At 48.0% G+C, this 11084-nt stretch overlaps 5 protein-coding genes across 5 annotated transcripts; 2 read left to right on the forward strand and 3 right to left on the reverse strand.

The window, feature by feature from the left end:
* Window positions 1-1016: 1016 nt before the first annotated feature.
* On the reverse strand, window positions 1017-1988 carry ANOM_003697 (putative short-chain dehydrogenase/reductase family protein; the record flags this gene model as incomplete). Its single annotated transcript, XM_015548954.1, has 1 exon — window positions 1017-1988. The coding sequence occupies one exon, from the start codon at window positions 1986-1988 to the stop codon at window positions 1017-1019; it is 972 nt and encodes a 323-aa protein (XP_015409798.1).
* A 1697-nt stretch (window positions 1989-3685) lies between these two features.
* On the reverse strand, window positions 3686-4596 carry ANOM_003698 (SDR family oxidoreductase; the record flags this gene model as incomplete). Its single annotated transcript, XM_015548955.1, has 4 exons — window positions 3686-3853; window positions 3907-4063; window positions 4124-4231; window positions 4289-4596. 4 exons carry the CDS (start codon window positions 4594-4596, stop codon window positions 3686-3688), a joined length of 741 nt encoding a protein of 246 aa, XP_015409807.1.
* Window positions 4597-5250: 654 nt separating this feature from the next.
* On the forward strand, window positions 5251-5664 carry ANOM_003699 (EthD domain-containing protein; the record flags this gene model as incomplete). The annotated part of the gene is made up of 1 exon (XM_015548956.1): window positions 5251-5664. One exon carries the CDS (start codon window positions 5251-5253, stop codon window positions 5662-5664), a length of 414 nt encoding a protein of 137 aa, XP_015409806.1.
* Window positions 5665-8042: 2378 nt separating this feature from the next.
* On the forward strand, window positions 8043-8785 carry ANOM_003700 (uncharacterized protein; the record flags this gene model as incomplete). The annotated part of the gene is made up of 3 exons (XM_015548957.1): window positions 8043-8111; window positions 8173-8295; window positions 8435-8785. 3 exons carry the CDS (start codon window positions 8043-8045, stop codon window positions 8783-8785), a joined length of 543 nt encoding a protein of 180 aa, XP_015409773.1.
* Window positions 8786-9157: 372 nt separating this feature from the next.
* Window positions 9158-10691, reverse strand: ANOM_003701 (putative C6 transcription factor; the record flags this gene model as incomplete). The annotated part of the gene is made up of 4 exons (XM_015548958.1): window positions 9158-9488; window positions 9548-9639; window positions 9716-10300; window positions 10359-10691. 4 exons carry the CDS (start codon window positions 10689-10691, stop codon window positions 9158-9160), a joined length of 1341 nt encoding a protein of 446 aa, XP_015409772.1.
* Between the last annotated feature and the right edge of the window lie 393 nt (window positions 10692-11084).

Here is an 11084-nt window from a genome sequence, read left to right on the forward strand (position 1 = left end):
TCCCTTGCTTGATCGAAGTCCCACTACAGCGACTAGAATAGCTCTTTTAGAACCCGATTCCATCTACTATTCACTTGCAATGGATGACCACACTGGGGGTAGCCGAGCAGCTCGTAGTACTCCGTTATAATACCCGAAAGCAGTATATAGCACGATGGTTCGATAGAAAAGCTTGCAAGCAGCCATCAAAAGCACTCGCTGCCAATAAGGGCATAGGTTTAGTCTAAAGCTGCAGTCAAATATCGATAGCTTCGGCGATTGGAAGACCTCAACCTGGAAAATGCCGGGCCGGACCGAAGGATTGTGTAGTACGGACTGGCATTAATGGTTTACACTGAGCCTACAAAAGTGCAAGTTCTAGATAGATTTTGAACTGATGACCCATGCTCACCACGTCACGACTCATGCGCCCCCCACCTTTCTATATGCAAGTTCGTTAACGGTCTAACTCCATGGTGATGCGTAATCTAGGCCTAAGTTGCTTGATGGCGCCGCGTCAGTGGTTCAGCCATCTACCAATCTAGCATAGCGTCGGTCGCTTATACCTGTGGCCCGACTCAGCCAAGGTGAGACTTTACAGAACAGCCTGGTCGTGGGCAGTGGAAAAGGCTTGTTAAAACTTCGAACTGGGAACTTGAACTTTGAAGCCCCTCGCATGGACATGACAGCGCGTGGCCCTTCCAGTGCCGAATCTTTGTGAAAAGGCCATCTCATGCCATCGGAGTGCTTACTCGCATAGTGCATATGATAGTGCTGCTACCTCGCTGCTATTATCGTATGATAACCAATGGAATTATGAGTTCGGTGTCTTTATTTTGCCCTTAATAGTTGTCGGAAGACGCAGTCTTCTGAGCCCTCGTTTTGCTGGACAATAATCTTTGTTAATTCTTGCCGTATACGTATTGTGCTAAGACTATGGGAATGGAATAGCCGCGAACAGCATTTTAATAATTGTTCCCATATATAGATTAATATAGTCAAAGCAATGTGCAGGGTCATGGATATACTGAGCAAATTTATACAACCCGCGTACAGCCCGGCTCGATAGCTTCTAAGATCTCCACAAGCTCTCCCCAGAGCTTCACCTGTGTTTTCTTTCCTTCCTCACTGCGAACAAACAGAGACAAGGCACCATTATCTACCTTCCCATTTGTCATATACGCCCCATGGCTCTCTTCCCCACTCGCTGCCCCAGCCACGAGCGTCCTACTCCCCACCTCCGTCGATCTGGCAAGCAACATCTGCAAAAGCCCAAATAGCAGTCCCATCTCCCGCCCTAGTCGCGAATGACAGAATCCCGGATTGACCATATTAATGACAACCGAGTCCCCAGCTCCCTGCGCCACCATCTCGCGCAGCAAGAGCACCTGCAATAGCTTTGACGTCTCATACCTCTCTGGCATATTCGCCCGTTCCTTATCATCCAAGGCCTTAAACACATTCTCGGCACCCCGCTCTGCAAATTTCGTCCACGCATGCACCTCGCTAACCACCGTCGTCAACCGGGGTTTCGTACCGGGATGCAACCTCGCGCTCTTCCGCAGCGTCGGCAACACCAGCAATTCCAATAGCATGGTATTAATCACGTTCACAGTTATAGTCCGCTCATGGCCCTCAGCAAGTTGGAAAGTGCCGGTTGCTATCGAGGCGTTGGCGACAAACACATCCAGACGTGGGAGCTGGGCTACTTTCTTCGCGAATGCGAGGACGGATTCGTGCGACGCCAGGTCTAGATCCCATACTTCGCAGATGCCGGTAGTGCCGGTCGATTTCTCGATAGATTCCAGGGCTTCTTCGCCAGCGCTGTGGTTGCGGACGGCGAGGATGACTTTCGCCGCGCCAAGGCGCGTGAAGTGTCGGGCTGCTTCAAGGCCGAGGCCGACGTTTGAGCCGGTGACTATGATCGTTTGGTTGGTGAATGATGCAGTGGGATAAGAGGGTGTGATGAATAGTTGGGAGTAAAGGAAATCGTAGTTGAGGATGCCCATTTTGAGATTGCGGTCTGGGAGGCTTGCGGGATGGAGAGTATAGCGGCGTGGAGAGGGGATGGTGAGACTGCAGGTAATAGGATATATAGGCTAGAGGTACGAGTTTGGCTTTAACCTGTGCTAATTCCGTTGCATGGACGGATTTAGGAACGGATCAGGTTTGTATAAAGCCGGGAGTTACTTCATGTCCTCTACTATGCATCGCTATCGATTACCCATTAAGGGCTACGAGTCTCAAAAGTGGTTCTACTAGGGGCGGGTCCGTTACCCCCTCATTTCTGGGTTGGAACCTCGTCCTAGATTTACCCTTTCCAATGGTATGAGTACGGTATGTATCGTTGTTAAAGGCTCAAGATTAAGCCCCAGACGAATAGTTAGTGCTTGAGTTAGGGTTTACTCACGTTCGGTCCCCGAGCGGAGTTTAGAAGATGGCAAGCGCGGTATCACGGAGATAAGAATAAAGCCGGCCATGATGAACTCCACATTAGATATTTAACGTCAAGTTCTGCACGGGCTGGGCCACGCTCCGTTTTGTATCTAGTTAGATTGCTCCATCAGTTTTATTGCCACTGATCCTCGGAGTATATTCGTAATCCGGTACCTTCCGTGCTTCCTAGGGTGCTGTGAGAAAGTATGAAATTGCTATAGTTGGCTGCAAGTGCATCGGCTCTACTCGCCATTTACAACATCGCGTCCGCCATTTGTCAGCCCCTGTTGGGACTACTTGCGTAACTTAATCCTTCACAGAATGATTTTCAGTTGCTTTACTGATTCTGGAATAGTGATAAACAAAATATTCTGTATCCGCTGCTGCTCAGCACTTTGATCCCATCCATTGCTGTTCTGTGTATCTGGGGCTTTGCAACGAACTACGGCCTACTCGCACTTGTATGCATCTTATTTGGCGGGCTTTCCGGGGGTTACGTTGCTCTACGGAACCGCTTTGTAACAGCTGTCGTTGGAAACAGTGATCGCCCAAATGAAGAGCTGATTGTATCAGGTCTGATCATGTTCTTCAGGGGAGGGGCCACAATCGCATCCGGCTTTGTAGCTACAGCAGTCTCCACTGCGGGCGCAAATCGGGGTCTCCATAAAGGGAACTATGGTTCCGGCCAATGGCTTCCGTTAATCCTTACTGTTGGAATCCTCACGGGAGCTTCTTGCATTGGCGCCCTAGGATTCCTGCGTGAGGGCAGACAAGCGAAGCGGAATGAGCAAGGTCATGGAGATTCGTAGGAGTCTTATGACATTCGCATGATAACGTCGAATGCACTTGCCAAAACATGTAAGGATATTCTATTATATCATTTTCTCTCTGGATGGGAAGGTTGTTTGCGTGGGCGTGAGGATACCAGTCGGTCGATGTGCCACTCTAGGATATGCAAACAGAATTATGGGGCGGTGATGAATTATACTGCGTTTGGTGAGGGCTTTCAATTCGGTCCAAGAGATATTCCTCCCAAGACAGAAGACTACACATTTATGAAAGGTTTCCGCCCGGTGGTGGAAAGGTTGCTACCAGAAGGAAACTCAGGGTTCACCCTCTTAAAGGTTGTCCTAGTAACCTTAACAGTACCTTAATGGCTAGTTTACATGAAGGGAAGATTAATGAGAAGTCTGTCTATAATGTTGCGAAATCTATGTCTTGTTTCCCTTCTCACTCTGTCAAGAACGCTCATGTACGTCAGTTATTCCCTCTACCAGGCAATATCTTCTCCATTATACATATCCCAGCCAGGAGCATCGATATTCTTAAAAGTCCCGCTCGAATCAATATCCGCTTTGTCGACTACATTCAGAACCGCCTGTGCTCCCTCTTGCGCCGTCAGGTGAGCATCATCGCCACCCATATCAGTTTTCAGCCACTGCATCAGTTAGCAAGCATAACACGGCCACTAAATCCACTTGCATAACTTACTCCGGGACTAACTGCCAGGAAGGTCAATCCTTCGTCCTTGTAGGACATGGCGTATTGAACGGTAAGTGCGTTGAGAGCAGCCTTGCTTATCTTGTAGGCCGGGCAGTTGGCAACCCTAGACATTTCCGCATGTGTCATGGAGGCAAAGGCCGTCGAGCTAGTTTAGTGGAGATAACTGTCAGTCGAAGGAATACCATTATCGGTGGAGATAACTCACATGTTAGCCACTTTCTTCGACTTGCCCATTCTCAACAGAGGTAGAAAGGCGCGCGTCACATTATGTGTTCCAACCACGTTCACAGAAAGTTGGTAATCAAGATCAGACCTTCAATGCTGATTAGACTTCCCTTGAATGAATTCTTGAATAGAATAAAATCCTCACATATTCTCAGTCTTCCCCTCAACCCACGAATGAACACCAGCGCAGTTGATCAGGACATCCACTCCCTTCTGGCCCACGACTGATCCCGCCGTTTCGACGCAACTGGAGATACTGGCCTCGTTGGACACATCTAGCGGAATGAAAACTACACGACCAGATTCTCGGGCGACGATCTCATCTAACGCGGCGGTGGATTTCCGAGTCGCAGCGATCACAAGGCTGACATCCGTGGGGTCCCGAGATGCCAGTTCTTGGATCATGGCGAGTCCCAGTCCGCGGGAGCTTCCGGTCACAATATAGGTTGCCATGTTGATATTGGGTGAAATAAGTTCTCGAGATAGATATGTTTAGTTGCTTTTAGGTATGTGGACTAGTTTATATACACGCAGTTCATCCAGAAATTAGTCATAGGGCCAATTCTCGATTTTTATCCAGCCTCCCCACTATACCGGAGATTGCCGTTAGACATCCCGAGAAGGAGATGCTAGTATATTCACTAGTGATTCAATTACCAAAATGTCTCTGAAACTTGAAGATCGTTGAGAATTCCTATCGAAGGGTCGGATGTCCGAGCCAAAAAGGTTTAGCGTCTACGGGCTCACGCAGATGATACATAGTAATTACCATCAGCCAGTATTTGTTAGTAAGGTCTCTTTCGGAGCTAGATACCTGAGGCATCAATATGTGCAGCTGGGTCTCTGGAGCAAAGATCAAGTCAAGAAGGATCTTCCAATGCTATATCCTAGTAGAAACATGTGGGATCCAGGATCTCTGGAGGCTACTAGTAGACCGCAAACCGTCCCTACGAAGTCATTTGGCCCCCACGTTGGTTTATAAGCAGGGTACAGGAGGTAGTATTTAATCGCTGCTTGGTCTCCTTTGCGCTCTTCAACCTGTCTACTTCTTTGCGACAATCTACCTAGCTCAAACTCCAATTCTCTGTTCTACCCACACCAATTAACATGTCTCTCAAGGTCCTCATCTATGCCTACCGTAAACCCGGTCTCTCCCTCGAGGAGTTCAAGAAACACTACGAAGCTCACGTCGACCTCGTCAAACATCTCTCCGGCGAGGACTTCCCTCTCTCCCACAGGCGCAGTTATGTCGCGCGCAACACTGTCGAGACCCCGGTCGGGGATGCTAGTGGCCGCAATCCCCTGACCCCCGCCACGGTGCTTCTCGGACAACAGACCGACTTTGACTTCGATGCTTATGCCGAGCTCACCTTCGCCGATCAGGCTGCGTTCCAAGCTTTCGGTGCGAAGGTGTACGCCCCTGATGCCGCTGCTCAGATTGCGGCCGATGAAGCGAAGTTCCTGGATAAGTCGAAGCTTGTGATGGCCATGCTTGGGGATGTCATCGAAACTACCAGATAAACGACGGTTCAGCACGACGAGTATCTGTCATATACTTGTTTTTTGAGCAGAATTACCCAGGGGTCAGTTATTGATCGATCAGAAAAAGAAACTGGCTGCAACGATGCTGAAGATAGCAGTGGTGAGAAGGAGCCAGAGACTTGTGGACTGATGATTGAAGGCTTCTGACATTGGGGGCTATCCTGAGCTATTTTTCTTCTCGTGTATCTATACGAGTTTAATTCCGAAAGCCTTCCTACGATGAGTCTATATAGTTTAAGTTCTAGATCTGACATGAAACGTCAACTTGAGCCTTCGTAAATCTGACATCTTCCTTAGAAGTCGGAGGATATCCGTCGGACAGACGTGGAGTTTGACTAGGGCGAGCGGTGGTGGGGAGATGTTACTATAAGAAGTTGTGGCTTTCATCATCCAAGTTGCTATTCTGTGTTAAACCTTCCGGTGTATGATAACTGAGCGATATAATAAGCATCTTGGCTGTCTGCCAGGCTGTCATATTCTACACTTTGGGCCATATAGTTTTTACATTATTATTCGGGATCTCCAAACATATGGTGCCGGTGGCTCCTAAGATGTGGTGCTGGTGGTTCCTAAAGAAGTGCCGGTGGCTCCTAAAGACATGTGCCGGTGGCTCCTAAGATATACCATGTGGCTGGTGCCCCCTAAAATATAATAAAAATACAAGACCCGTGAGAGGACACAGGGGAAGGAGTTCTAGAATTATTTCCTTCTAGAGTACTAGATAGTATACAGGCTAGATATCAGGCAGTTATTTGGACAGAAGATAGCTATACAATCTACTAAATTTAGAGCTTTTAAATGAGTACAATGATTTAATATAGGAACCACCCGTATCAACCAGAGTGGAATTGACTACGCCCCTGGGTGTGTGGATCAGATCCGCCCGCCTTGCGATTTGTATCGATACTATTTGTTACTTGCTACAGGGGTTATCGCAAGTAGACGTCGGAAAACCCCCATTTTCTACCCATATTGTAGTGTCCACTACTTATCACATGACCCAGGTTCTACGTTTTTAGGTAGCCGCTCGCCATAGCATAAAGGAATCAGACAGGTTCTCCAGCCTTCCATAGTACCGTACCAGCCGGTAGTGTAGGGATATATGTGCGACTACGTGATCAGCGAGTATCAGAGTGAGATAGAATAGCGGTGTGACGACGTACCCGCTTTACAATATGGGTTCTCGCCGAGGAAAGATTACCGAAAAAACCCTATTTCTTTGCATAAATTGACCAATTAGGAAATATTTATGAATGTTATACTATGTAAACTATAAAAGTGTGGCGAATAGGTAGAGAAATTGAAAAAACAACCCATTCGGATAGGTTGAAATAGGTAGAAGATAGGTTTTGCTGAAGTCGAGTCGCAAGCCATAGTGTATGTAGTAAAGGGAGCACGCTGCCTTCTACTGCACGGATACGAAAAGCCCCGATTGAATGTATCTCGGGAAATGGAAGGGCTCCCTATTTCCCTAAATTCTTTGGCAGGTAAATTCCTCAGTTCCACATGGCGGTAATCTATTTAGAATTCTGACCTCTCTAATCCTCGATTTTTCAATGAAAGTCCATGGCTGTGACATTCAAATCAAGTTCGGCATGTTGCCAAGTACCGGTGCTAGGGGGGAGTCATGCAGCGAGGTTGTTATTATAAAAGCTATCGCGTCATGACTCGTAGGTAACAAAAGAAGCCGCTTTGCCCACGCGAGTGGGGAGCCTATGGATCTCGGTTGGCGATCTTGGTTCGATAACCTTTGCAGGAGGACTGCGGAGTACGGGCTGAGTCCCGGAAAACAACTCCGAAATTTGCTAAATCGTCCAACGTTGCCCATGGCGAGCTGAGAAGCGGGCCTCATAAATTAGTCTTTACCAATCAATCGTCTCTTTGTACGCAACCAAATGGACGACGCACATCAGCTCCACAAGATTTCAAATAAACCTGGGTCCGATAGAGTTCGCTACGGCTGAGCTGATGGGGGGAGGGGATCATCTTACGTACTTATATCCCCTCCACCCCTGCTGTATTCCCTCGTCTCTCTGACTATACATGGGCAGACATCGTTCGAGGCCATACTATCTGTGAAGATACACGTTGCTACTGCAAGTCACAATGTCTGGTCAAGTTGTAAAGCGTTTGACGAACTTCGTCACAAAAGTCAACAACGGTACAGAGAAGATTCAAAGCACCAAAACAGGTTCGTTAACACAGTCCCACCTTTCCGTCGCTCTGGACAGAACCACGCAGGCCAGCTTACTGAAAGCTAGCCGGGAAAAATATCGAGATTGAGTGGGGGGGGAGAGATAGGGAGTTTGGCGCGTGAATTAAAAAATCTGGTTGGCTTCTGCCGGAGATACATCAAAATGGATCCGCGGCGAATGGAACAGTGGACAGATGATGACTTCCGGGAGGTTAAGAATGCTGTAGATCAGGTAGGCATGGCCCCCATATCTAGTATCGACTTTCAGTTTAATGACAATGGATGGATGCCAGATGTTCACGGCGTTGGAGACATACACGGCTGCGCTTCTGCAAAAGGCGCCCCTGTGGGACAACAGTCCTAACATTGGGACCTTCATTTCAGGAAATCTGAGGGACCTGGGCGATGCGACCTTGGTAAGTCATCAGATTGTTCAAAACTTCAGTGCGATAGAGCTTATCGAATGTCATCCAGGAGCTACGCAGTTCGTTTCCATGGGAAGAAATTAAGTACGAGGAAACTTGGGAGGATGACGAAGACGAGGAGGACGAGTAGGACGAGGGAGGTGAGCAAGGCAAGGAAGATTCTAGCTCGGACGAAGACGAGGATAGAGCTTCAGGACGCTCGAGGATAAGGGCTGTGAGGTACCACACCCCCTTGAAGTGTATGCCGCTCCATTTGGCAGTGATTCGCTGTCTGCAGGCGTGGACTCCCCCTCCCCCTCCCGGCAAAAGTACCTGGGACTTGGTCAAGGAAGTGCTGAGCCCTCGCATGGTGGCCCTGGTGGTCACCAATGGTGTATCTGAGCAGGTAGCCGGATTGTTTGGAGCAGACGCCGAGGCTGGGCAACGGATGATCAGCCGCGGAGAGGACTCTAGCAAAGCGAAATTTTGGATGCACTGGTAATATTTGCCAGTGACCTCCACAAGGATTCTGCGGGCTGGTTAGTGCAGACAGATTACATAGTGTTTTCTCTCGCGTGTCCTTGTATCTACTATATATATTGTCAAAGTTTTCTTTTTTCTACTATCTTGCTTGTTATTCTGTTCTCCAATTTTATTGTATAGTTTCAATATCTACATATATTCTACTAGTTTTATTATTATTGTAGCTAATATTTTTCTGGCGGAGCCACACTAGACCAGGGTTCATAACAATACCATAGCCAGATGGCGCGTGAAATACAAGAAAACCATTACTCTATTCCATGTCTATTATACATAGCCGCCATGGTAGGAAGATTGGAGGTTTGGAAAACTTGGATGAGTCACGAACCATCTAGTTATCTGTCTTCGCTAACGCCATCGGAAACATCCCACCTAACGAGCCAGCACCGGACGACCATGGCCAGTCATCCAGTAAGTCCGAAGGCAGCTCAAAGCAAGTTAGCGGGTCATCAAAGTCTGCAGACTGGACTGCAGTAGGTTGTACGTAGCCTTCGAAGTGTTGCGATTGGCCGATTTCTGCCAGCCCAGCGTGCATACTGGCATGCCGAGCCTTATCCATATACTCATCTATACGCATAACTTGTGTTTTGAGTCGTTCACTGGCGCCAGTGGAGCGGGTGAGTCCCGACTCCATTTGATACAGAAGTGCTGCCATCTCTAATCTACTTGTCAATTAGCAAACGTTGGCATAGACCGTCACATGATGCTACTGGATGCTTACAGAAGTTTGCGGATTCTTTGATAAGACGCCTCAGAGAGGCTTCCTTCCATGACAGATCCAAGAATAAACCCAATTCCCCCCAAGTGGTATAGCTTCAAAAAGTTAGCATTTGTCTATTTAAGGCGGCGGGAGCAGAGAGGTACAAAGTATGCCGGGTAAAGAACATACCAGTGGAGAACTGATAGCTTTTAGATATTCAATCGGGACTTTGGTAAACACGTTCAGCACGTTACCAGCAACTTCGCATTTCTCCTCTATCCCTTGGTCCTCATTTGAAGAAAGGACCATGTTAAGAAGCTGGAGCGTTGCTTGTATATTGGCTGATTGGAATCCCACAATATCATTCTCAGGGTCACCAGTGACGGGTCCGGTTAATCGAAGCTGCGACGGTAAAGCTGAGAACATAGAATGTACATGCTTTATAATCAAATGGCCTGGGACAGGATTAGGACGAAATAATGACCAAGGGCTCTCATTCTCGCCGCGCAGCGTTTGCCGCTGGCCGTCAATAGCATGCTCCAATATTCTATAAAGATCAGTAGTGAAATTCCACCCCCGCATCCATATAGAGTATTCATAAGTATTAGAAGCCGGAGTGGCGTAATCCGCCGATATTTGTGCTTTGTTTTCGAAATCAAGAAGGTCGTCATTTACCTCTCTGGGGTAGCGTACATTTGACTGGATCTCTCTGAAACGGACCATGCCTCCCCACACGGTCGCCGAATAAACATCAAGTGTATACATAGACCAGAACTAATTTGGGCATTAGTTTGACACCGGTCATAGGTATCGCATGGGCACAGTGACGTACCAGCCTCCGTCGAACCTCAACCTCAATGGTACTCAAGTCTTTAGGCCATGACTTCTCATCATGTAGCCCTTCCATAATACTTAGTGTATGATAGTGCCCTAGATATTTATGCATCTCCCGGATCTGACCATTTTGAATAGCGGTAATACTGAGAATCGCACATGCCCTCATATATTCGATGCCTCTTGCTGCAGCCAGGTTGCGAGGTATCGACTCTGCAGCTGCTGTCCAGAAAACCTCCGGTGGCGGATGTGAGAGCTGAGATGGTGATCGCCGATTCGAATATAAAGCGCCATCCCTAGCGCGTGCAGAGGCTAGGGAGCACATTGCCATTGTTGAGGCAAATAGACCCTGGTCCTCAAGATGCTTTTTATTATGGAGGACTCTCAAGAATGACGGTCGATGAAAGAAAGGAAATCTGTGTAGTACAATACGGTTAGTTCGGATACAATTACCTCGCATACCCTCTCAAGGCACGAAAGGAGAGAACTACATCGGGTAGACAATCTCAAAGTATACCTGGGCGAGATCCTGCACCACAGACTGACAGGCGATTGCAAGTGCCTTCCAGGGATTCAACGGTGGATCGGCGCTATACTCCTGATCCACAGTTGGCCAGGGGTTATCGACTGACACGGATAATTGAGGATTTATGCCAGAGTGAAAAGCACCATCCGAATGGACTGGTCGAGAGGGGGTGGTGGCAACTCCGACTTCCGTATTCTG

Source organism: Aspergillus nomiae (assembly GCF_001204775.2).
Source record: "Aspergillus nomiae NRRL 13137 chromosome Unknown contig00043, whole genome shotgun sequence".
Classification (NCBI taxonomy): Eukaryota; Fungi; Ascomycota; class Eurotiomycetes; order Eurotiales; family Aspergillaceae; genus Aspergillus; species Aspergillus nomiae.